General features: G+C 45.4%; 1 protein-coding gene across 3 annotated transcripts in view; it reads left to right on the top strand.

The window, feature by feature from the left end:
• The first annotated feature begins 6150 nt into the window (after nucleotides 1-6150).
• Nucleotides 6151-27412, top strand: part of USP8 (ubiquitin specific peptidase 8) — a 77771-nt gene continuing 56509 nt past the window's right edge. The window contains exons 1-4 of one of the 3 annotated variants that reach the window (XM_040342570.1): nucleotides 6151-6273; nucleotides 13320-13496; nucleotides 18224-18368; nucleotides 24977-25062. In XM_040342570.1, the coding sequence (XP_040198504.1) occupies nucleotides 13393-13496; nucleotides 18224-18368; nucleotides 24977-25062 (335 nt within the window). In that variant the 5' untranslated portion in view covers nucleotides 6151-6273; nucleotides 13320-13392. Of the gene's footprint in view, nucleotides 6274-13315; nucleotides 13497-18223; nucleotides 18369-24976; nucleotides 25063-27412 lie in introns of all 3 variants that reach the window. The other 2 variants (XM_040342569.1, XM_040342572.1) reach the window with 2 other exon arrangements.

Genomic DNA, 27412 nt, shown 5'->3' with positions numbered 1-27412 from the left:
GATCTCTTTTATAGGGATCCACAATCGATGACATCACACCTACAGCCACACCCCCCTACAGTTGTAAACACACATTAGGTGACACATAACCCCAACAGAGCCCCCTGTGGTTAACTCCCTAACTGCAACTGTCTTAAATGCATTTTAAATGCATTTTTTGCTGTGAAAATGACAATGGTCCCAAAAATGTGTCAAAATTGTCCGAAGTGTCCGCCATAATGTCGCAGTCACGAAAAAAAAATCGCTGATCGCCGCCATTAGTAGTAAAAAAAAAAAAAAAATTATAAAAATGCAATAAAACTATCCCCTATTTTGTAAACGCTATAAATTTTGCGCAAACCAACCGATAAACGCTTATTGCGATTTTTTTTACCAAAAATAGGTAGAAGAATACGTATCGGCCTAAACTGAGGAAATTTTTTTTTTTATATATATATTTTTGGGAGATATTTATTATAGCAAAAAGTTAAAAATATTGATTTTTTTCAAAATTGTCGCTCTATTTTTGTTTATAGTGCAAAAAATAAAAACGGCAGAGGTGATCAAATACCATCAAAAGAAAGCTCTATTTGTGGGGAAAAAAAAGACGCCAATTTTGTTTGGGAGCCACGTCGCACGACCGCGCAATTGTCAGTTAAAGCGACGCAGTCCCGATTTGCAAAAAGGGGCCTGGTCCTTTAGCTGCATTTTGGTCCGGGTCTTATTTGGTTAATTTTACTTTCCTCACTACAAGTTATTGTTATTACCCGGCTGGGTAATAAAGGGCACAGCAAAGAGCACCTGTTGTGGACATTCCTTTACTTCTACTACCTGCAATACGCATCATTCACCCCTAGGAATTCGGAGAAACCATGAGGTAAATGTGCCACCAAAAACAACCAGCAACTCCTCCGGGGGTAATGCTACATTAGCAATAACAATAGGTTGGATATAAAAAAAAAAAAGGAACACTTAGGAATGACGTATATATGGTTTACTTTACACCAAGGGCAGCTCTATATAACAAAACATATTTTCAGTAATAATGGTGAAATTAAACACATATGAATACAATAATAATAAAGGTTATCTCAGTAGAGAAAGTGTAACACAGTATGGGTGGGGAAATCTCAAAAGGGAGGGGGTTACTCTGTAATAAAGGGGCTCTTGGTAGGAAAGAGGAGTCTCAGTAGGGAAGGTTATGTAAGAAAGGGGAGTCTCAGCAGGGAAGTTATATCTTGAAGGGGAAAGGATGCCTCACTAAGAAAGGGTATCTTGGTAAGGGAATTGAGATATTCCAGCATGGAAGGTATATCTCAACAGGGAGGGATGTCTCAGTAGGGAAGTGGTTACTTAGCAGTGAAGGGTACCTCATTAGGGAAGGGTATCTTCGCAGAGAAGAGTATCATGGTGGGGAAAGGATGTCTTGGAAGGCAAGAGTGTTTCCGCACGGAAGGGATTCCTTAGTAGAGAAGGCTATCTCAGTAGGGAAGGGTACTTCAGTGGGGAGGGGTATATCAGTAAGCAAAGGGTGTCTCCGTAGAGAAAGGTACCTTGGCAATGGAAAGTATAGCTCAGTAGAACTGAGTGTCTCGGTAGGTGAAGGAAGGGATATCTCGGTGTGGAAGAGATATCTTGGTAGAGGTGGGGCATTTCGGTGTGGAACTGATATCTCGGTAGAGGTGGGGCATTTCGGTGTGGAATTGATATCTCGGTAGAGGTGGGGCATCTCGGTGTGCAAGATATATCTTTGTAGAGGTAGGGCATCTCGGTGTGCAAGATATATCTTTGTAGAGGTAGGGCATCTCGGTGTGCAAGATATATCTTTGTAGAGGTAGGGCATCTTGGTGTGGAAGGGATATCTCATACAGGTGGGCATGTTAGAGGAGAAAGGGGAAAGGATATCCTGATAGAGGAGGATATCCCAGTAAAGCAGTGTCTTGGTAGGTGAGTGAAGGTTTATCCCGGTGGGGAAAGGATATCTTGGTAGAGGAGGGTGCCTTGGTGGGAAGGGATATTCCAGTAAAGGAGGGTGTCCCAGTGGAGAAAGAGGTCTTGTTAGGGAAAGGATATCACAGTAAAGGAGGGTGTCCCAGTGGAGAAAGATGTCTTGGTAAAAGAGGATATCCTGGTAGAACAGAATGTCTCGGTAGGTGAGGGAAGGGATATCTCGGTAGAGAACAGTGTCTCGGTAGGTGAGGGAAAGTTTATCACGGTAGAGCAGAGTGTCTCGGTAGGTGAGGGAAGGTTTATCTCAGTGTGCAAGATATATCTTTGTAGAGGTAGGGCATCTCGGTGTGGAAGGGATATCTCAGTACAGGAAGACATCTTAGTGGAGAAAGGGGAAAGGATATCTTGATAGAGGAGGATATCCCAGTAAAGCAGCGTCTCGGTAGGTGAGGGAAGGGATATCCCGGTAGAGCAGTGTCTCGGTAAGTGAGGGAAGGGATATCCCGGTAGAGCAGTGTCTCAGTAGGTGAGGGAAGGTTTATCCCGGTAGAGCAGAGTGTCTTGGTAGGTGAGGTAAGGGATATCTCGGTAGAGCAGTGTCTTGGTAGGTGAGGGAAGGGATATCCCGGTAAAGCAGAGTGTCTCGGTAGGTGAGGGAAGGGATATCTCGGTAGAGTAGTGTCTCGGTAGGTGAGGGAAGGGATATCTCTGTAGAGTAGTGTCTCGGTAGGTGAAGGAAGGGATATCTCGGTAGAGCAGAGTGTCTTGGTAGGTGAGGGAAGGGATATCTCTGTAGAGTAGTGTGTCTCGGTAGGTGAGGGAAGGGATATCTCTGTAGACTAGTGTCTCGGTAAGTGAGGGAAGGGATATCTCTGTAGAGCAGTGTCTCGGTAGGTGAGGGAAGAGATATCTCTGTAGAGTAGTGTCTCGGTAGGTGAGGGAAGTGATATCTCGGTAGGTGAGGCCGGGAAGGTTTATCACGGTAGAGCACAGTGTCGCGACAGGTGAGGGAAGGGATATCTCGGTAGAGTAGTGTCTCAGTAGGTGAGGGAAGGGATATCTCTGTAGAGTAGTGTCTCGGCAGGCGAGGGAAGGGATATCTCGGTAGAGCAGTGTCTTGGTAGGTGAGGGAAGGGATATCCCGGTAAAGCAGAGTGTCTCGGTAGGTGAGGGAAGGGATATCTCGGTAGAGTAGTGTCTCGGTAGGTGAGGGAAAGGATATCTCTGTAGAGTAGTGTCTCGGTAGGTGAAGGAAGGGATATCTCGGTAGGTGAGGGAAGGTTTATCACTGTAGAGCACAGTGTCTCGGCAGGTGAGGGAAGAGATATCTCGGTAGAGTAGTGTCTCGGCAGGCGAGGGAAGGGATATCTCGGTAGAGTAGTGTCTCGGCAGGCGAGGGAAGGGATATCTCGGTAGAGTAGTTTTTCGGCAGGCGAGGGAAGGGATATCTCGGTAGAGTAGTGTCTCGGCAGGCGAGGGAAGGGATATCTCGGTAGGTGAGGGAAGGCATATCTCGGTAGGTGAGGGAAGGGATATCTCGGTAGGTGAGGGAAGGTTTATCATGGTAGAGCACAGTGTCTCGGCAGGCGAGGGAAGGGATATCTCTGTAGAGTAGTGTCTCGGTAGGTGAGGGAAGGTTTATCACGGTAGAGCACAGTGTCTCTGCAGGTGAGGGAAAGGATATCTCGGTAGAGTAGTGTCTCAGCAGGCGAGAGAAGGGATATCTCAGTAGGTGAGGGAAGGGATATCTCGGTAGAGTAGTGTCTCAGCAGGCGAGAGAAGGGATATCTCGGTAGGTGAGGGAAGGGATATCTCGGTAGGTGAGGGAAGGTTTATCACGGTAGAGCACAGTGTCTCGGCAGGTGAGGGAAGGGATATCTCGGTAGAGTAGTGTCTCGGTAGGTGAGGGAAGGGATATCTCGGTAGGTGAGGGAAGGTTTATCACGGTAGAGCACAGTGTCTCGGCAGGTGAGGGAAGCAGGGATCGACAAATCCCGGGCGCCAGGTCGCCATGGCGACTAGAAATAGGGTCCTGGCGACTTGGCTTGGAAGGGGGGGAAAAAAAAAAAAAAAAAAATTTTTTTTTTTTTGTGAGCTGGGGCCATCTGGTGGTGAGCCGTTGGTATTACAAGTTATTACCACCAGATGTGAGCTGGCGCCATCTGGTGGTGGCCGTTGGTATTACAAGTTAAAGCGGGGGTTCACCCTATCAACGAAAAAAAATGTTTTTTTTTCTTTTACCATAACATCAGGCATTGTAGCGCGAGCTACAGTATGCCTGTCCCAAATTTTTTACCCCCGTACTCACCTTGTACGCGTAGATCGAAGATACCGGGGAATGGGCGTGCCTATGGAGACGGAGGATGATTGACGGCCGGCTCTGGCGCGTCACGCTTCTCCGGAAATAGCCGAAATAGGCTTGGCTCTTCACGACGCGTGCGCATAGCCTGTGCGCAGGCGCCGTGAAGAGCCGAGACCTACTCCGGCTGTCTTCGGGGAGAGTGACGTGCCAGGGCCGGCCGTCAATCATCCTCCCTCTCCATAGGCACGCCCATTCCCCGCGGGAGCCGAAATCTACGATGTCCGATTACAAGGTGAGTCCGGGGTTAAAAAAATCGGGACAGGCATACTGTAGCTCGCGCTACAATGCCTGTCTCGATGGTAAAATCGTGTCGGGGGGGTGAACTACCGCTTTAAGCATTACAAGTTAAACAGCAATTCTAATGTCATTTTTCACTATTTTCACTGCCATCTTCTTCCCTCTAATTAGAACCCCCAAACATTATATATATTTTTTATCCTAACACCCTAGAGAATAAAATGGCGATCGTTACAATACTTTCTGTCACGCCGTATTTGCGCAGCGGTCTTACAAGCGCACTTTTGTGAAAAAATTACACTTTTTTTTATTAAAAAATAAGACAACAGTAAATATATCCCCATTTTTTTTTTTTATATTATGAAAGATAATGTTACGCCGAGTAAATTCATACCCAACATGTCACGCTTCAAAATTGCGTCCGCTCGTGGAATGCCGACAAACTTTTTTACCTTTTAAAATCTCCATAGGCGACGTTTAAAAAAAATCTACAGGTTGCATGTTTTGAGTTACAGAGGAGGTCTAGGGCTAGAATTATTGCGCTCGCTCTACCAATCGCGGCGATACCTCACGTGTGGTTTGAACACCGTTTACATATGCGGGCGCTGCTCACGTATGTGTTCGCTTCTGCGCGCAAGCTCGTCGGGGCGCGTTTTCTGGCTCCCAACTTTTTTACCTGGCTCCTAGATTCCAAGCAAATTTGTCAACCCCTGGAGGGAAGGGATATCTCGGTAGGTGAGGGAAGGGATATCTCGGTAGAGTAGTGTCTCAATAGGTGAGGGAAGGGATGTCTCGGTAGGTGAGGGAAGGGATATCTCGGTAGGTGAGGGAAGGGATATCTCGGCAGAGTAGTGTCTCGGTAGGTGAGGGAAGGGATATCTCGGTAGGTGAGGGAAGGGATATCTCGGTAGGTGAGGGAAGGGATATCTCGGTAGGTGAGGGAAGGGATATCTCGGTAGGTGAGGGAAGGGATATCTCGGTAGGTGAGGGAAGGGATATCTCGGTAGGTGAGGGAAGGGATATCTCTGTAGAGTAGTGTCTCGGTAGGTGAGGGAAGGGATGTCTCGGTAGGTGAGGGAAGGGATGTCTCGGTAGGTGGAGGAAGGGATATCTCTGTAGAGTAGTGTCTCGGTAGGTGAGGGAAGGGATATCTCGGTAGGTGAGGGAAGGTTTATCACGGTAGAGGCTAGAGCACAGTGTCTCGGCAGGCGAGGGAAGATATATCTCGGTAGAGTAGTGTTTTAATAGGTGAGGGAAGGGATATCTCGGTGGGTGAGGGAAGGGATATCTCGGTAGAGTAGTGTCTCAATAGATGAGGGAAGGGATATCTCGGTAGAGTAGTATCTCGGCAGGCGAGGGAAGGGATATCTCGGTAGAGTAGTGTCTCAATAGATGAGGGAAGGGATATCTCGGTAGAGTAGTATCTCGGCAGGCGAGGGAAGGGATATCTCGGTAGAGTAGTGTCTCGATAGGTGATGGAAGAGGTATTTCGGGAGGGGATATCCGATTCCCGGTAGAGCAGAGTGCCTCGTCAGGGAAACGGTATCCCGGTACAGGAAAGGTTTAAATGTAGCGGCTCGGCGATCTCAGTGTTTGGCTCCGCCTCCCGGTGATGTCATCACGCCGTCCGCCCTCTGTCATCTCACGGAAAAACATTGTGAAGCCATTTTGGTGTGTCAGTGTCCGCTGTGTGATGAACGGAGCCCCGGGGCGGAGGAAGGGGACAGGGGACCGGGATGAGATCGGTAAGCTCGTAGAGACCATGCTGGAGGGGGGCGGCGGCTACTGCCGGTGTACCCGTGCTGGGAGAGATCCCTGTAATGTAGAGTCATCACACTGGAGGAGTCATGTGACCGAGTCCTGCAGCACCGAGGTGTCAGGATCAGTCTTCGTGCCGAACACGTGACACCAGCCTGAGCCTCCTACTGACAGGCCATTGGGTGATTGGAGGGAGAGGCCCGCTGTGTGGTACATTGTATATGATATATACTCCTCTGTATACTGTGTGTATATAGGATGTCCTCTCAGTATGGGGGATGTCAGGCTTCTCATGTCATTCATATAATGGGTGAATTCACCTTTATGGAAATACTGCAGGACATAAAACCAACCTGTGCGGCTCTGACTCGACGGATAATGTCCTTTCTACAGGTGGAGGCCATTTATGAACCTCCTGAATCCTGACTGGAAAACTCTCAGGAAGTTGCTAAGTGAGGCTGAGCTGTTCCCGCTCTTCTCCTCCATCACAGGGGTGAGCCCTTTCTCTGATTCACAATGGCAGCCCGCTCAGCCCCCTTAATCCATGTGCCCAGCCCCTAATCTACATGCAGGGCGCCGGACACATGGATTCCAATGAGGGGATCTTTATTTTTACAAGCACGTGATTAGAGCCTGAGGCTCTAGGTGGGCTCGGGACACAAAGCACTGCGCCCTGAGCCCACCCAGTTGTGTGACTATAGCGAATGAATATTCACTATTGTCTTCCTGCTTCTCCTCCCGGCCAATGAGGAAGATGGTCTTAAGACCAGATTGGCCGGAAGGAGAAGCGACTTTCCGGTCTAAAGAACGTCCTCTGCTCCGGTGACTGGTCTGGCTCGGTGTCGCCCTGCCCGAGTCAGCTACTATCTGGGCGCTTCCTACCCATCCCTTCCTCCGGGGAACTGAGCCCAGCAACGTCCCCGGCAACCGGACGGACACTGAGCTGGGAGCAGGAGGAACGATCACCCCACCGTCTACCCTAAGCTAAGATATCTCACATCCTACAGATTTTCTGCCAAGGTGTGCGCTGTGTGGGCACCACCATCCCGAGGGCGGCACCACCATCCCGAGGACGGCACCACCATCCCGAGGACAGCCAGTTCCATACCATGTGTCACCCGTATCTCTGGGTCTTCCTGCTGCTGTTACCTCTGGCCACGCATCTGATGAGTTCAGTCTGTGCTGGTACATGTAATAATATAGGAGGGTGTGTGGCATGATGCCAGCTCATCTGTCAGTCTTGGCAGATTGTCCTTCTGACCATTAGGATTGGGACTTAACTGGCTGCATACTCCAGGGGAGTGTTTTTGCGCCGATCGACCAAGCGACGGGGGGTGGGTGGTTGGGTTTGACTGATCGTGGGGGGTGTCTGGTGGTTTGTTTGCCCCCCCCCCCCAAAATATGGAGCACCAGCTGCCACTGCTGATTCATACCCCCTCACGTGCACTTTGCCTCCCTGGTACAATAGCTCAGCATTGGAGAGCTCGCCCCATGTGATGGAGGAGGTGCGCCAGAACATTTTTAGCAACGTCCCGGGAGTTTTCTAGTCAGGCTTTGGGAGGGACATAAATGGCCTCCACCTGTAGCAAGGGCATTATCCAACTTTAGTCGGAGCTGTAGTTTGTTTTTATGTACAGATGTCCCTTTTCTGCATAGGCAGTTATTTTGGTAAGGTCCCTTTCACACTTGTGCGACTTGGGACTGCAAAGTTGCATTACAAGTCGTTCCCCTATGATTTCCAATGAGTACCATTCATATCTGTGCGACTTCAAGTTGCACCGACTTCCAAGTAGTCCCTGTACTACCGTGTTTCCCCGAAAAAAAGTCCCCGTCTTATATTTATTTTTCCTCAAGAAAAGACACTATGGCTTATTTTCAGGGGATGTCTTATTTTTATTACCGACAAGTATGGTACAACAATCTACATTTATTCAAATACAGTAGCAGACTGTTTGCCGACGCTTTTCCCCTATCCCCTGGTGTTTGTGTGGGGTGAGAGACTGTTGCTGGTCAGTGCTGGGGAGCAGCTTTACTTCTCCTGAGGACAGAGCGTCCTTCTCCTCACTTCACTGAGGAGACCTTTTACTTTCACTTTCAGCGGGACCTGACAGGGGGAGCCGACCTTATTGATGGGGCTGCCGTCACTTCTCTGGTCACCTAGAGATACCGTAGCAGCTGTCACGATGGAGCACATAAGAAGGGCGACTTCTTTACAGCTCCGCACCAGTACACTACATTGCATACGCCAAGGGGTTGACAAATTTGCTTGGAATCTAGGAGCCAGCTAAAAAAGTTAGGAGCCAGAAAACGCACCCCGTCCCGACGAGCTTGCGCGCAGAAGCGAACGCATACGTGAGCAGCGCCCGCATATGTAAACGGTGTTCAAACCACACATGTGAGGTATCACTGCGATTGGTAGAGCGAGAGCAATAATTCTAGCCCTAGACCTCCTCTGTAACTCAAAACATGCAACCTGTAGATTTTTTTTAAACGTCGCCTATGAAGATTTTAAAGGGTAAAAGTTTGTCGGCATTCCACGAGCAGACGCAATTTTGAAGCGTGACATGTTGGGTATGAATTTACTCGGCGTAACATTATCTTTCATATTAAAAAAAATGGGATAACTTTACTGTTTTATTTTTTTAATTAAAAAAAGTGTAATTTTTTCCCAAAAAAGTGCGCTTGTAAGACCGCTGCGCAAATACGGCGTAACAGAAAGTATTGCAACGATCGCAATTTTATTCTCTAGGGTGTTAGGATAAAAAATATATATAATGTTTGGGGGTTCTAATTAGAGGGAAGAAGATGGCAGTGAAAATAGTGAAAAATTGCATTAGAATTGCTGTTTAACTTGTAATGCTTAACTTGTAATACCAACGGCCACCACCAGATGGCGCCAGCTTACACATCTGGTGGTAATAACTTGTAATACCAACGGCTCACCACCAGATGGCTCCAGCTCACAAAAAGCCAAGTCGCCAGGACCCTATTTCTAGTCGCCATGGCGACCTGGCGCCCGGGATTTGTCGAGCCCTGCATACGCCTATCACGTCTTGTTTACCGCTCCGCGCCGCTACGCATAGTCACGCCCATCACTACGTCTTATTTTTGGGGGTATGGCTTATATTTTGGAAATCCTGCTACGGCTTATTTTAGGAGTATGTCTTATTTTCAGGGAAACACGGTACTTTGGTCTGACTTTGATGCGAGTTGCGGTCCATAGACTTCAGGTTTACACAGGCATTCCCTGAAATCGCAGCTGTAAAATCGTGCGACTTTAAAGTCGCAGTAGTGTGAAAGGGGCCTGAAGGTGAACTATGCCTTTAATGCATTCCCTGCTTTAGAGCAGCTCCAGTCTTGGCAAAAAAAAAAAATAAGTCAGCAGCTACAAATACTGTAGCTGCTGACTGTTAAAATAAGGGTAATGCACGGTTCCCTACTGCGCATGCACGAGTTGCACTGCACTTTCTAAATGATTTCCGCTATCTTCTGGGACCTGTGTGTGTCCCTGAAGGCAGTGGGGGAATGGAAGAGGGGCTGGATATACTCGGAGAAGTATACCTGAATGTGGGAGCGGGTACCCCCCCCCCCCCCCCCCCCCCCCCAGTAATTGGGAACAGCGATCTGTCTCCAACTCTAGTCAATCCCATCCCCCCACAGTTATAAAAACACATGAGGGGACACATTTAACCCCTTGATTGCCCATTAGTATTAACCCCTTTCCTATCAGTGAAATTTACACAGTAATTGGTGCATTTTTATAGCACTGATCGCTGTATAAATGTCAATGGTCCCAAAAAGTGTCCGATCTGTCCACCAAAATGACGCAGTCCCCGCTAAAAATCGCAGATCCGATGCGGCCAATGGCTAGGCAGGAAGCCGAGTGAGGACAAGATGATTAATTTTTTTTTATTGCATTTTAGTCTAAATATTAGATATGAGGTCTTTTTGATGATTACATTATTTGTAATAGGAATAAAAGTGATAATTTTTTATTTTTTTTAAAGCGTCCCATTCTTTCGTACTTGCGTGCATTAGCGAACACATACGTATGTTGCGCTTGCATATGTAAACGGTGTTCAAACCATACATGTGAGGTATCTCTGCGATTGTTAGAGCGAGAGCAATAATTCTAACACAAGTCCCACTCTGTAACTCTGAACAGATAACCTATACTTTTTTTTTTTTTTTTTAAGTTTCGAGATTTTTTTAAAGCGGAGTTCCACCCAAAAATTGAACTTCTGCTTAATCCACTCCTCGCCCCCTTACATGCCACATTTGGCATGTAATTTTTTTGGGGGGGGGAGTGGGGGCTTCAGGAGGAGTGGGAATTCCTGTCCAACTTCCTCCTTCCGCCGAGGGGCTGGTAAGGCAAATAGTTTAATCGCCTTACTGCAGCCCCTCCCTGTAGGCGATCGCCTGTCCAATCGGAAGGCGCCACTCGCGCATGCACAGTGGGTGCTCGGCCGTGAAGCCGAAAGCTGTCACGGCCGGGTGCCCACACTTGGAATGAAGACACCGGCCGGAGAGGGGGGGAGAGGAGCGGAGCCCCGGCCGGCGCGTCGCTGGAAATGTGGAGCAGGTAAGTGTCTATTTATTAACCGGTTAATGCCCGCCCACTGTATATATACGTCCTGTTTTTAAAGATGGATATCTCGGTAACGGCAGCTGCTGCTAACACAACCAAGATATCCATCTCTTGAGTGGGCGGGCCTGTAAACGATAACGGCGGTCTCCACAGCGGATTCGCCGCGAGATCGCCGTTATCGCTGGCGGGAGAGGGCATCCCCCTCCCGCCGCTCTCCCGCGCCCTACGCCGCTTACCGGAGCCGTCGGTAGCGGCGGAGCCGATCGGGTGCTGCTGCCTGTTGTGTAAGGATGCGAGTGAGGGCAAGATGGCCCCCACCCGTCCTCATAGCATTGCTGGGCGGAAGTGACGTCAAAACGTCAGTCCTGCCCAGCGTCTTAAAGAGACATTTTTTTTTTGTTGTCATTTTTTTAAATGACAACATTTCCATTTTTTTTTTCATTTAAGTCTAATTATGAGATCTGAGGTCTTTTTGACCCCAGATCTCATATTTAAGAGGACCTGTCATGCTTTTTTCTATTACAAGGGATGTTTACATTCCTTGTAATAGGAATAAAAGTGATACATTTTTTTTTATTTCAGTGTAAAAAATTATAAAATCAATAAAAATAAATAAGAAAACAAAAAATTGTTTATAAAAGCGCTCCGTCCCGACAAACTCGCGCGCATACGCGAGTAGCGCCCGCATATGAAAACGGTGTTCAAACCACACAAGTGAGGTTCCACCGCGATCGTTAGAGCGAGAGCAATAATTCTAGCCTTAGACCTCCTCTGTAGCTCAAAAAATGCAACCTATAGAACTTTTTAAACGTCGCCTATCGAGATTTTTAAGGGTAAAAGTTTGACGCCATACCACGAGCGGGCGCAATTTTGAAGCGTGACATGTTGGGTATCATTTTACTCGGCGTAACATTATCTTTCACAATATATACAAAAATTGGGCCAAATTTATTGTTGTCTTGTTTTTTAATTAAAAAAAGTGTTTTTTTTTTTTTTTTCAAAAAAAGTGCGCTTGTAAGACCGCTGCGCAAATACGGTGTGACAAAAAGTATTGTGATGACCGTCATTTTATTCTCTAGGGTGTTAGAAAAGAATATATATAATGTTTGGGGGTTTTAAGCAATTTTCTAGTAAAAAAAAATGTTTTAGTCTTGTAAATGCAGAATCTGAAAAACAGGCTCGGGGCTTAAGTGGTTAAAAGCCAGCAGCTGACTTTTAATAAACATAAAAAAAGGCTGGAACTCCCCTTTAAGTACCGTAGTTTGTCGCTATTCCATGAGCGTTTGCAATTTTAAAGTATGACATGTTGGGTATATATTTACTTGGCATAACATTTTCACGATATACAAAAATTTTTTGCTAACCTTACTGTTTTGTGTTTGTTTTTTTTTTTTTGTTTTTTTTACATTAAAGTGTATTTTTTCCCCCCAAAAAATGCGTTTGAAAGACCGCTGCTACAGTATGACATAAAATAGTGCAACAACCGCCATTTTATTCTCTAGGGTCTCTGCTTAATTTTTTTTATATGTGTGTGTGTGTGTGTATATATAATATATATGTTTGGGGTTTCTGAAGTAAATTTATAGTAAAAAAAAAACTAATGATTTTTACTTGTAAACAAATAATGTTAGAAAAGGGCCTGGTCCTAAAGTGGATAATGTATGTTGGGATCATTCCTATATCATACGTTTGTTTGGTCAGGGTTATAGTGTGTATTTGTTTAGTGCACTTTAGTGCTGCTTAAAGCGGTAGTTCACCCCCCCCCCGACACATTTTACCATCGAGACAGGCATTGTAGCGCGAGCTACAGTATGCCTGTCCCGATTTTTTTTTAACCCCGGACTCACCTTGTAATCGGACATCGTAGATTTCGGCTCCCGCGGGGAATGGGCGTGCCTATGGAGAGGGAGGATGATTGACGGCCGGCCCTGGCACGTCACTCTCCCCGAAGACAGCCGGAGTAGGTCTCGGCTCTTCACGGCGCCTGCGCACAGGCTATGCGCACGCGTCGTGAAGAGCCAAGCCTATTTCGGCTATTTCCGGAGAAGCGTGACGCGCCAGAGCCGGCCGTCAATCATCCTCCGTCTCCATAGGCACGCCCATTCCCCGGTATCTTCGATGTACGACTACAAGGTGAGTACGGGGGTAAGAAATTCGGGACAGGCATACTGTAGCTCGCGCTACAATGCCTGATTTTAAGGTAAAAGAAAAAAAACATTTTTTTTTTTCGTCGATAGGGTGAACCCCCGCTTTAATAATGTGTTGGATTCCTTCCCCAAGGTTGAGCAGGTTTGTTTTATGTTTTATATTTAATTTGAATTTTTTTTAGAGTTGTATTACCCTTACAGAGTTGTTTTGTAATGAGTGACAAGCATATCATTATGTCAGTATTTGTATGAGTTATTACCTTTTTGTATCTTACTGTGTACCTTTATTGTTAGACAGATATAAATGATGACTAGGATGATCGGACAATCCAGCCTTTGTTGATGTGAAGAGCAGCAACTCCCAATCCAAGATGCCTACCGTGTCAACGTTTCCCAAAGAGCTCTATCTTTCCACTTCCCTGTCTGAGCTGAATAAGAAAGCTGAAGTTAAAGCCGACTCAACTAGTACAAAAAGGTATATCCTTCTCTGTTCTATTTACTACAACACCCCGTCCACACTTTGGGCGTAGCGCAAAGCCAAGCAGAAACTCGTTTTTTTTTTTTGCCTACATTTCTACAAACATGTGCCACGCTTGTAGTGCCACTATTTCTTAACCGCTTAACGACCGCCGCATGTACATATACGTCGGCAGAATAGCACAGACAGGCAGAACGACGTGCCCGCACGTCGCTGCCTAGACATGGGTCGGGGGTCCGATCGGGACCCCCCCCCCCCCCCGGTACATACGGCGTTCGTTAATCGTGTGGGAGCGAGCCGGGATGAGGGGGCGGCTATTCGTTTCTAGCCACCCCCTCGCGATCGCTCCCCGCAGCTGAAGAACGGGGAGAGCCGTATGTAAACACGGCTTCCCCGTGCTTCACTGTAGCGGCTGCATCGATCGTGTCATCCCTTTTATAAGGAGACACAATCGATGACGTCAGACCTACAGCCACACCCCCCTACAGTTGTAAACACACACTAGGTGAAACATAACTCCTTCAGCGCCCCCTGTGGTTAACTCCCAAACTGCAACTTTTGCTGTGAAAATGACAATGGTCCCAAAAATGTGTAAAAATTGTCCGAAGTGTCCGCCATAATGTCGCAGTCACGAAAAAAATCGCTGATCGCCACCATTAGTAGTAAAAAAAAAAAAAATTAATAAAAATGCAATAAAACTATCCCCTATTTTGTAAACGCTATAAATATTGCATTTTTTTTTCAAAATTGTCGCTCTATTTTTGTTTATAGCACAAAAATTAAAAACCGCAGAGGTGATCAAATACCACCAAAAGAAAGCTCTATTTGTGGGAAGAAAAGGACGCAAATTTCGGTTCGGTACAACATTGCATGATCGCGCAATTACCAGTTAAAGCAGCACAGTGCCAAATTGTAAAAACACCTCTGGGCATTTAGCTGCATATTGGTCCGGGGCTTAAGTGGTTAATAGCACCCCAAATGCAGGTAGCAGCCATGCGTTTTGCCAGGCATTTCCGCATTGGCAAAATGCGCAATACATGTGGCTCATGTCCAAAATTTGATGAGTTTCTTTAGCACATTTTTGGAGCGGTGGAAAGCCCATTCAAATTAATGGCAGTGTTTCAAAAAACATTCTACAAAAATGCAACGTGATAGATGTCGCTCAAGTGTGAATAAGAGTGCTAAATTCCCATTACAGTGGATGTAAACCCTCCATACACCCAGTGAAGTGAACAGCCTCAGATGATACACAGAGATTAACCAAATCTCCCTACATACGTTTTACACTTATATCTGCTGTCTTCACATTTATATACTGTTTAGAAAGTTGAGATCATGTTAGGAGATTTTCTCTTCCTGGTTAACACAAAGTGTGATGTCTGGTCATACAACCAAGATAGCTAACATTGCTGATTGGAGGAAAGGCACACACCCCCTCTCATCATAATCAGAGACTCTCAGAGCTGTTTTGTAATAGGAGCTGCTCTCTGCTGCTCTATTTTAGCAACCTCCTTTGACAAAAGATTTGGGCAGCTTTTGTCTAAAATGTCAAAATATATGTCAGGAGTTCTCAGGCTGATAACAGAGGAACAGTTTAGGAGAGAGCTATAAGACTTGGCTCATTGAAAAGAGATAACCAAATACTGCAGATATATGTGCCCAGCTCAAATTTCATGAATCGGGTTTACATCTGCTTTAAAGTAGAGCTAAAGCTAAAAAAAAATATTTTTATTTTGAATGGAGTAAGGTAGGCTTTAAACCCCCTTAGTTTTTTATTTTTGCTGTCCTATTGGGGAGAATTCCCTTCACTTCCTGTCTTGAAGCCACAACTGGAGGTGAGGGCAAATTCCTCCAAAGTGAGTGTCTCTATTGGAAGACTTTTTTCTGGTGACCACTCAGAATTTGTGAATTTCTTTTACTTTTGGTGATAATGGTGACTAGGTCAGATTGGGAGGGTGAAGGATCAAAAAAACAACTGACAGGTGTTTTAACCGCTTAAGGACCAGCGCACGACTATATACTTCGGCACAATGGCACGGCTGGGCAGATGGACTTAACTTTACATCCCCTTTAAGATGCAGCATTGTGGGCGCGCGCCCACCGCAAGCTCCATGAGTCCGACCGTGGGTACTCTCCGTGAGATGATCGCGGGTACCCCCACGGACGTACCCGCGCTCGTCTCACGGTGAGGAAGAATGGGGGAAATGCTGATGTAAACAAGCATTTCCCCATTCTTCCTAGTGACAGGACACTGATCACAGCTCCCTGTAATCAGGAGTCGTGTCACTTGTAGCCCAGCCCCCCCACAGTTAGAATTACTCACCGCCCCCTACTGGTTAACCCTTCACTGCCAGTGTAATCTTTACAGTAATCAGTGCATTTTTATAGCACTAATCGCTGTATAAATGACAATGGTGTCCGATGTGTCCGCCATAATGTCGCATTCACAATAAAAATCGCTGATCGCCACCATTACTAGTAAAAAAAAAATTCAGCTTCTGGCACTGCGTCGCTTTAACTGACAATTGCGCGGTCGTGGGACGTGGCCCCCAAACAAAATTGACGTCCTTTTTTCCCCACAAGTAGAGCTTTATTTTGGTGGTATTTGATCACCTCTGCGGTTTTTTATTTTTTGCGCTATAAACAAAAAAGAACGACAATTTTGAAAAAAAAAATACAATATTTTTTACTTGTTGCTATAATAAATATCCCAATTTTTTTTTAAAAAAAAACAACATTTTTTTCAGTCTAGGCCGATACGTATTCTTCTACATATGTTTGTAAAAATTTTTTTTTTTTTGACGTCCACTTGGATTTTCAGGTCCGCGCTGTAGGTTAATACAAATGCCATAAAACTATCCCCTATTTTGTATTTTGCGCAAACCAATCCATAAACGCTTATTGCGTTTTTTTTACCAGAAATATGTAGAAGAATACGTATCGGTCTAAACAGAGGAAAACTTTTTTTTTAATATATTTTTGGGCGATATTTATTAAAGCAAAAAGTAAAAATATTGTTTTTATTTTTTTTTTTCAAAATTGTCGCTCTATTTTTGTTTATAACGCAAAAAATAAAAACCACAGAGGTGATCAAATGCCACCAAAAGAAAGCTCTATTTGTGGGAAAAAATGATCGTCAATTTTGTTTGGGAGCCACGTCGCACGACCACGCAATTGTCGGTTAAAGCAACGCAGTGCCGAATCGCAAAAAGTGCTCTGGTCTTTGGCCAGTCAAATGGTCCCGGGGCTTAAGTGGTTAATCCCTCTCCACTCTGTCCAAAGCTAAAAAAAAACGTGTTTTGCCTTCAGTTATTCTTTAAAGGGTAAGTTCACCTTTTCACAAACCATTTCCTGGCCATCCCTCTGATCCCCGCTGCACATAGCAGCCATGATGCCCCGTGCTGCCGCTGTAACAGTTTGTACACTGCGATGCACACCCCAGAGTGAATATCCATTTGAATCCGCTCGTTGGTCATCGGGACCATGCTGATCAATAAGAAGCCCTTCTTTTCTTCTGAGCCACCTCACCGCGGGAAGAAACTGGAGCTGGGCTTCTCATTGGTAAGCATGGTCACATGGCTGCACTGACCAATGAGCACTTGCAATCACAAGCATTATGATGTATACTCACTCCAGGGCTGTGTATTGGGTGTACGGGCCTCTGCATCAGCATCGCGGTGTGCCTTAGTGTCTGGAGGGGTGCCCTGGATATTTGGATTACCTTCACCTTTTATTTTTTCCTGGCAAGGTAAACTTGCAGTGCCTTGAAAAAGTATTCATACCCCTTGAAATGTTGTCATGTTTCAACCAAAAACATAAATAAGTGGAAGGAAAATGATAAATGGTTTTCAATTACTTTTTTTTTTACAAATATGTGAAAAGTGTGGTGTACATTTGTATTTAGCCCCCCGGAGTCAATACTTTGTAGAACCTCCTTTCACTGCAATTACAGCTGCAAGTCTTTTTGGGGATGTCTCTACCAGCTTTACTAATCTAGAAAGTGAAATTTGTGTCCATTCTTCTTTGCAAAATATCTCAAGCTCTGTCGGATTGGATGGAGAGTGTCTGAACAGCAATTTTCAAGTCTTGTCATAGATTCTCAATTGGATTTAGGTCTGGACTTTGGGCCATTCTAACACATGAAAAAACAAACAAAATTAAAAAACAAAAATAAGTACAAAAAGAGCAAATAATCGCTACTGTAAGGGGTTCATTTTTTTTACTGTGGGACAGTGAAAGTAATGTTTACAGTAGCGATTTGCTTTTTTGTACTATAAAGGGCTAATTTTAGTTTTTTTAACCCCATTATGTTACTGGCCGTTTAATCGATTATGAAAATTGTAATCGATTAATTTCATAATCATTTAGTTGTCGATTAATCGATTAGTTGTTTCGGTCCTACTGTCATCCACCTCTTGCTCAGGGGAGTGAACGCGGGCCTGTCATCCACCTGCTCAGTGGGAATCGGTGGAGAGAACCCCTGTTGAGCAGGCGGATGCACATTACGGAGTCCGCCCCGTGTAAAAGGGGCCCAAGTGTACAATTATCTCTTGTATTCAGGTAATATTTCTTAAGCCTGCCATTATAGATATATAATATAATATTTTTATCAGATCTATATAGATAGTTGTGTGTATTTATTTATATTTGTTTCTAAAATAAGTATGTAAGTTTATATATTTATTTTTATGTATTTATAACTTTTTTTTTTTTTTTTTTTTTAGCTATGTCAATAGTGCTTCCAAGATAATTCAGAAAGCAGAAGAGTGCCGTCTTGATGGAGATGAGGAAAAAGCTTATGTTCTCTACATGAAATTTTTATTTGTATTTGAACTAATTAAAAAGAGGTCAGATTTCAAGCAAAACCAGGTATGGTGCTCATTTTTCTATTTTCTTTTTATATAAGTTGTTTGTTATTGTTACATTTTGTATTTCTAACATTAATTAACCTGTTGGATTTAGTGTTGTGCTGGGTGGGTATATAAATTGTAGCTGAGAAGAGGAATGCATTTGGCAAATACCAGAAAAGTCTTAACTTGGATGGGTAAAAAGAATTTGCATTATTATTTTTTTCTTTTTGTTCTTGGGAGCATTGCATTTACAATCAGCAGAATGTGGGTTTAATGCCACGGTCTTGCAGACTGTCTGGGTAGCTGTCTCCCTTTACCTCCGATATGGGAAAGCAGTTACACTCTGACAGACTCCATGAACTACCACATCACTCAACAGCAAAGGCTGTCGGTACTTGTAGTTTTCACATTCACATAACGCTGTGAATGACACGGATGGAGCGGTGCGTTTTTATTAGATTGTGACAGCAAGTCGGGGGAGCAGATCCCCAGCTCGCTGTCAGATCAGGTGGGGGGGCTGGTGCATCTGTAACATGTTACACCCTAAATATAGGTGTAACATGTTACAATGGGTGAACTTCTCCTTTAATGTTCGGGTGTGACCCCCCCCCCCCCCACTGTCAACTTCCAATCAAGAATCAACATTGCGGCGTAACTCTGCTTTCTATAACTACTTTAACCTTCAGGCACAGGGTACAACTGTGTCAGCTCGCACTGTACATCGCCATCTGATTGAAAAGGGACGCTATAGTAGGCGGACCCAACTGCCGACACAGAAACATAAAAAGCCAGATTGGAGTTTGCCAAAACTTACCTGAGGAAGCCAAAATCCTTTTGGGAGAATGTGCTGTGGACAGATGAAACAAAATTACAGCTTTTTGGTAAAGCCCATCATTCTACTGTTTTCATCAAAAGAAATGAGGCCTTTTAAGAAAAAGAGTACAGTCCCTACAGTCACACACGATGGAGGGTCACTGATGTGTACTTGATGCTTCAAGCACTGGATGTCTTGGCTGTGTGCGTGGCATTATGAAATATGAAGACTACCAAAGAATCCTGGGGGTGCAGTGTGTAGGGCCCAGTGTCAGAAAGTTTGGCCTCCATCAGAGGTCATGGGTCTTGCAACAGGACAATGACCCAAAGCACACAGAATTGGTTTAAGACAAAGCACTGTGACTGGAGATTAAGGATGAGCTCCGGCGTGTTCGCATAGAACACGTGCAGAGCCCGCCAGGAAGTCGGCACCCGCGCTGCGCTAATCACAGCCAGGCAGACCTTTCCCGATCTCTGCAGCCGAGCATCGGACAATGTCTCCCTGGCTGTGATTAGCGCAGTGCGGGTGCCGACTTCCTGGCGGGCTCTGCACGTGTTCTATGCGAACAGGCCGGAGCTCATCCTTACTGGAGAGTACTGAACTGGTCAGCAATGAGTCCATATCTTCATCCCATAGAGCACCTGTGGAGAGATATCAAAACGGCAGTTGTGAAAAGTAACCCTTCAAATCCGAGAGACCTGGAGCAGTTGGCAAAAGAAGAGTGGTCCAAAGTTCCAGTAGAGAGGTGTAAGAAACACATTGATGGTTAATTGATTCGTTATTTTTTTCAGGGGAAGTGCTCCCAAATATTAAATTGAGGGAGCCAATCATTTTTGTCCTGTCCATTTTTGGAGTTTTGCATGGAATGTGTCAGATTTGGCTTTTTGTTTCTTCACTTTTTTTTATGTCATACCAATACAAACAAAATAAATGAACATGAGAATGCCTAAACATTTGTACTGTAATTTCAACAATTTTGTGGGCGAAGTGTCTGACAGAAATGCAGGGGTGCCAATATGTTTGACCATGACTGTATAAGTAAAATTCCAGTAAATTAAAATGTGACGAAAAGCTGTTTATTAGTCATTTGTTTGAGTTCTTCATAAATCTTATTTGTATTGAGTCATAAGTCAAAAGAATTTGAGGATATACTGTCGGCAATCTGCCATTGCAACACATAATTATTTATATATATATATATATATATGTATGTATGTATGTATGTATGTATGTATGTATGTATGTGTATGTGTGTATATATATATATATATATATATATATATACACAATGTGTGTGTGTGTATGTATGTGTGTATATATAGATATGTATATATATATATATATATATATATATATATATATATATATATATATATATATATAATTAGTGCTGTCAGTTAAACGCGTTATTAACGGCGTTAACACAAACCCATTTTAACGCCGTCAATTTTTTTATCGCGCGATTAACGAGGTTCACCCTTTAAAACATATTTTTTTTTGTCAGCACGTACCTCTTAACCCTTTCACGCCGACGGGACGCATATATGCGTCCTCGGCGTTCGGGGGTTATACCGGGATGATGCCTGCAGCCGCAGGCATCATCCCGGTACCGTTGTTTAGAGCGGGCGATCGGCTATCCAAACATAACAACCGATGCGGCTAAAAGCCGCTCGGTTGTTATGCCGGAGGAGCGGGAGGGGACACCCCCCCCCTCCCGCCGCCTTTCGCCGCTCTGACTGGGCCTCCCGTCCCACCGGGAGACCCGATCCTCCATCCGCCGCGTTCTGTGTCCAGGCGGAGACTGACACTAAGCCGTAAACGGCTTTGATTCAGTCTCCGCATTGAAACCACGGAAGCGGCGTCATGACGTCACTTCCGGGTTTCTCGGCTGCCAATGGCGCCGGATTTAAAAAAGTACACAGTATTCAGAATCGCCGTTTTCGGCGATCTGAATACTTTGAAGTGCAAAGGAGGGCTCGGAGGTCTTTTAGACCCCGATCCCTCCATAAAGAGTACCTGTCACCACCTATTGCTGTCACAAGGGATGTTTACATTCCTTGTGACAGCAATAAAAGTGATCAAAATGTAAAAAAATAAAAAAACACAATTTAATATTATAAAAAAAAATCAAATAAATAAGAAAACACAAAAATTTTTTTTAAAGGGTGAACCTCCTTAATCGCGCGATTAACCGTGAGTTAACTATGACATTAATGCGATTAATCGCGATTAGAAATTTTAATCGCTTGACAGCACTAATAAATATATATCGATATATAATAATCCAAACCCACTAAGCAGTCTGACTGCTCAGCTGATAGATTTCCTCATTTTGTCTTCCATAAAGTAACAAATATGTTAAAGCGGAGCTCCAGGATCCTGCAGAAAAAAATAAGTCAGCAGCTACAAAATACTGTAGCTGCTGACTTTTAATATTAGAACACTTACCTGTCCAGGGACCCAGCGGTGTCTTCACCCGAGTTGATTTTTCAATTGGCTCTGGGGTGTTGCTGCTATCTCCACTGCCATCTCCACTAAGGGAAAGCGGCAGCGAAGCCCTGCGGCCTCACAGCCAGTTCCCTACTGCGTATTCGCAAAGCGCTCTGCGCTCTGTTAATGGGGTGGCTGTGGGGGAAGGAGGAGGGGGTCCGAACTTCCAGCAGAATTCTCTTCGGAGATTTCAGCTGGAACGGTGAGCGGGTGGGTACCTGTCAAAATCAGGTACCTACCCCCCTCTTTAAAGTTAAGAAGGACCGTATTTTAGCCAGGAAAGTAAGTCTATGGACAGCAGTAGCAATGCAATCAACTGTTACATCTATGCACAGGGCTACAAAATAAGAATTTTTGCTGTGAGTTGAAGTTCTACTGACTTCTGCTTCTATGCAGCTGTTGAAACATTATTTGAAATTGGAGCTCCACCAAAAAGGGGAAGCTCCGCTTGTATGACACCCCCCCCCCCCTGCTGCATTTGGCACCTTTTTTGGGAGATGGCAAACTCGGCTGGAAGTGGGGGCGGATACCTGTCAAAACCAAGTACCTCCACACCCCCCCCCCCCCCAAAGGTGCCAAATGTGTCAGCGGAGGGGGGGATACATTGAATAAGTTGGTGACGGGGTCTCTTTTAAGTTTCCAAATGCATTGCAAGAGAATTGTTGCTGTTCTTTGTTACCGATGACAGACAGATCGGCAGATGATATTTGTTACTTCAGAACCACCATGCTGATGCTTGCTATACACTATATTAATCAAAGGCCTTGGCTCACACAGGCAGCAGAGGGGCAGTAAAACAGGCGATTCATTTTATGTTATGACCGCCCACTTCCACGTGAAAATGGTGGCTTCTCTGGTACGTACACATGACCCATGATGCTTTGCGGTATGGCAACGCAACTTCAGCATATTTTTTGGCAGGTGATGAAGCTTGTTTAATGGGTGAGTTTAAGTCAATGAGACTGCTCCACAACTGCATACAGCGTAGTATTTAAATGAAAAATCCCCCTTCCACTAGGAAAAACAAAAAAGGAGAAAAAAACATTTGAGGGGCAACAGTATTGTATTTTAGGGCCAAAGGTCTTTTGAACCTATTTCTCCTGTAGGTTACAGGAGTGCACTTCATTCTGCACTCCTCTGACCCGTATTTAGCAGACAGCAGGGTAAATTCTGCTGTCGGCTGACATCACTCAGCCGGTTCAGACTCTGGGGGGATCCACTCAGATGCCTGGCCTGCCAGCAGGCTCAGCCTCTTGGCACACCACTTACAGGCAGCCTAAGCCACCAGCTGCTCCCACTTCCTGCACAACCTGATGCTCCGATGATTGCTGGAGGGCAGAGCAGAGAGCTGGTGACCGTCAGTCGGTGAAGACCGAGAACGGGGCGATCATCTGTCTTTGAGCGCTCAGCTCTGTGTAGAGACGGCAGGGGGAAGATGCAGCATGGGATTGATACTGCATCCACCTAGATGAGTATCCTTTTTTTTTTTTTTTTTTGTCGTTAGACCCGAAATGTCTCTTAAAGCGGGGGTTCGCCCTGTTAAAAAAAAAAAAAAAGTTTTTTTTTATTAGACCATTAAATTCGGCATCGTAGCGCGAGCTACGGTATGCCGGTCTTACATTTTTTATGCCCGTACTCACTGTGGTATCGCTGATTGAAGAATCCGGGGAATGGGCGTTCCTATGGTGAGAGAAGGTGATTGACGGCCAGCCCTGGCACGTCACGCTTCTCCGGAAATAGCCGAAATAGGCTTGGCTATTCACGGCGCCTGCGCATAGCCTGTGCGCAGGCGTCGTGAATAGCCGAGACCTACTCCGGCTGTCTTCGGGGAGCGTGACGTGCCAGAGCCGGCCGTCAATCATCCTCCCTCTCCATAGGCACGCCCATTCCCCGCGGGAGTCGGATTCTTCAATCAACGATACCACAGTGAGTACGGGGATTAAAAATTTAAGACCGGCATACCGTAGCTCGCGCTACGATGCCGAATTTAATGGTCTAATGATGGAAAGGAGGGTGAACTACCGCTTTAAGGCCTGAAAAGCAATCCACTGCTTTGTGGTAGGGACTGCTGACTGTGTGAAACAGGCCTTAGTTAGTCAGTTATAAGTCAAATGGGTAAGTCGAGTGTAACTGTATAATGCACTGAGTTGTTACAAGTGAGATATTAGGGCTGTCATAGTTGTCTCACTGATATGAAGGTCCTCAACCCCACCAGGACTTGCCATGATCTTCACCTAGTGTTGTGTAGTGGCCAGTTGATGTTTTCATGACGCTTCATGGGCACTTCTGCTGCAAGTACATGTATTTACCCCCTAAGGAAATCCCTACATGGGCTCATTTGTGGAAAGTAATGCCTATGTTTAGGCGGGACTAACCTGTGTTTGGTCATATATAATTTATAAAGTTTTTAGCTGCTTGTTTTTTACTTTTTTAACTATGTCTTAAGGCGGGGGGGGGGGGTTGGTCAGACTTGCTGAATGCGTGATTACTGTGATTGGCTGTCATAGTGGTCACATGATCATGATGATAACCGGAGACCAAGAGCTGTTACTAGGAGCTAACGGCATACCTCAGCTGCAAGAGACGGATCTGTGGACATTAAAGTGGAGGTTCACCCTCAAAATTAACTTTTTAGCTAACCTATCTCCAGCCTTAATAAAGGCTTGTAGCGTTGTCATATTTTTTTTTAAATGTGTACACTTGCCTGTCTTCAGCCTCACTTCCGGGTCTTCTTCCTTGCGGGGAGTGAGCGTGTCGCTCCTTTTCCCCGACGGGGAGCTCTGCGCAATGTCTCCTGGGATTGAGTCTTGATCCTCCCAGGAGACGATTGACGTGCGGGTAAAGCGCCTTCCGAAAATATCCGAGGGGGACTCGGCTCTTTACGGCGCTATACGGCGCCTGCCGTGTAGAGCTAGCTGACTGCGCAGGCGCCGTAAAGTGCCGAGTCCCCCTCGGATATTTTCGGAAGGCGATGACGCGATTTACCCGCACGTCACTCATCTATGCCTCGTCTTAGGAACGCCTACTCCCCGGGGGAGCGAGAACCCGGAAGCCCGGTGAAAACAACCATGAGATTGTAAGTACAGCGGATAAAAAAATAATAATCCAGCATACTGTAGATGTCAGCAGTATGCTGGATGTAACGGTCTATTGATGTTTTAGGGTGAACCCCCGCTTTAAGGCCCATCACTGCTTTTGCTGTGTTACAGGGTAAGCAAGAGGATAACATGCTTAGAACTCGAGTGTGTGTACAGTATATATTATTATTATTATTATTATTATTATTATTATTCAGTAAGTGTTCATTTTGTGCTTGTTTTAAGGATTACTTCAAAGCCTTGATTGGTCCTAGTACAATAGTAAAGGCGATTGAAGAAGCTGAAAAACTTTCAAAAAGCCTTAAAAACAGGTCAGTACAAGTTAACATTTCTCTTTTTTGCCTTATTATGAGGAAAGATAATGGAGAGGGTAGCCATTTCATTGATGAATTGTTGGCAATACTGTATTTTTATCATGAGTAAGTATTTTTTAGAATGAATGGTAAGGGCTTTTTAATAGAGCTGCACAATTCTATCTAAAATGAGAATCACGATTTCTTTATCGTACACCACTGGACACAGAGCCATAATCATTACATAATAGGTTGTATGGTCACCAGAGGTGATTGGACACTAGCACAACCAATTGGAGACAGTTCTCTTCCATATAACCTCTCCCATCAGGGAAGTACCTTGGCCAAAGAGACCCCCTGGGGGCTAAAAGGAGCTATGCCTTTGGGTCCATCCAAAATGCAAAATTATTACGCCGAATCTGGATGGGATCCGGGCCTCATGCTTGAGGCGTCGCCTGTAATGTCTCTCTTCAGGGGACTGGGCTCTGAGGTCCAGCACTTTCGCTATAGCAGCTAAAAGTCCTGGTCAGAGTCTTTTACAAGGCCCAGGGAAGAGGTCTCCTTTAAATAGGAACCCATATCCCTTAAGGTTGGCATACAAAGCCTGCCGAGATGGGTGAAGATTGGTACTGTCTGTAAATTCAGCAGTTAAACCTGCGGCGGGGATAAAGGTAAGAGAAAAAGGAGCCTAAGATTTTTTTTTTTTTTTAAGGACCTTTTTCAAAAAGAATTAGAGTTGGGTGTCTTCTTGTTTTTGGCCACTAAAGGGAGTAAAGAGCTGAGTTTTCTCACCTCACTCTGTACAGTGTCAGATCCGTAGGACAATCAAATTTCCTCTGCTACAGAGCTCTGCAAAGACGGCCACCGCTCCTCTCCTCCAAGAAACGCCGGTAAGAAGCCCAGGAAAGCAGGGGGAAGCTCTCTATGCTCCCAGGCAGCTGCCATAATGATGTAGGTCGCACGTGCGCTTTATCGGGTGGCGGCGGAAGTGGAGGAGAGTGAGGCTGGACGGGCGCAGGCACGCCGCTTTTTTGAAAGATGGCGCCCAGACAGGGGCCATAAAGCATCCAGAAGGCCAGCAGCTCTTCCCTTGGGACACAGCAGCATTTCTTTTGGGGACAGGTAAGCTCTATGTGGTTGGTGGGGCACTACCAAAGCGAGACACCTACTCTATGCATGAAACTGTGTGTTTAAGTTGCATACTTGATGTAGATTGCTAAACTGAGCACAGTAGTATATGCATTTTGGTACCTCGGCTTGTTGTTTGGAAAGATGTCTTACCTTAGGGTTCAGAGACTAAGAACAAGAAAGCAACACTGCCTGAGACAGGAGGCTCTAGCCGTGCCTGCTCGGTACCTTCCTCCCCTGTAAGCCTTGGTTTGCCTATACAGGAGGAGCCATTGCCACTATCAGGAGTTTCTCCAGTGGCACCTGGGCCTGCATATGTCACTGAGGACACTTTTGCTGCAGCCATAGAAGGATTAGAAGAGAAGATCGCTACTTTAATCGCAAAGTCCTCACAAAAGGACAAAAAGCGAAGCCGATCTCCTTCGGTGGCTTTAGATCCTCTTTCAGAAAGATCTGAGGAGGAGAAGGATGAAGATGAAGTAATACCTGCAGAGGACAGGAATGAGGAGTCGGACAGATCAGGGATATCAGAGGAACCCTTTTCTGCTTCCCAGATGCTAAAATCGCAGGTGCAATGTTATGCTGAAACCGTGCGTACTGCATTCAGGTTGCCCTCTTCGGAGTTAACTGAATCACCTGTCTCCTCCCTGGGTTCATTAAAATCTCTGCAGAGTGCATGTTCTTTTCCAGTTCATCCATTATTAAAGAAGCTAATTTACGTAGACTGGTTACATCCAGACAAGCGTCTCTCTCCTCCAAAGAAGTTTGACATTCTTTTATCCTATGGAGGAAGAATTTACCAAGAGGTGGAGTTTGCCTGCGGTAGATGCAGCTATATCTTGTGTAAACAAGAACCTGACTTGTCCAGTAGATGACGTACAGGTGTTTAACCTCCCTGGCGGTAAACCCGAGCGTGACTCGGGGTTGGTTTTCAATGCTAAGATCGGTATCCCCGAGTCACGCTCGGGGTGGACGTGCAGCGGCGCGGCTTACCTTTCGCTGGATCCACAGGCAAGTTACTCACCTTGTCCCTGGATCCAGCGATGCCACCCCGCTGTGTGAGCGAGCGGGACCTCCTCGCTCGATTCACAGTCTCCCCGTGTGCCGCCGATCTCCGTTCCCTGCGACGTTATGACGCACGGGAGCGGAGAACGGCGCCAAATTCAAAAAAGTAAACAAACACTTTACAAAAAAAATCATACCCGGGATGCCTACAAGACTCTTGCTTGGTCAGATTTAA

The sequence above is a fragment of the Rana temporaria genome, chromosome 3 (genome assembly GCF_905171775.1).
Source record: "Rana temporaria chromosome 3, aRanTem1.1, whole genome shotgun sequence".
NCBI classification, from domain to species: Eukaryota; Metazoa; Chordata; class Amphibia; order Anura; family Ranidae; genus Rana; species Rana temporaria.
Note: the sequence above shows the minus strand (reverse complement) of the source record. Positions and strands in the feature narration are given on the sequence as shown.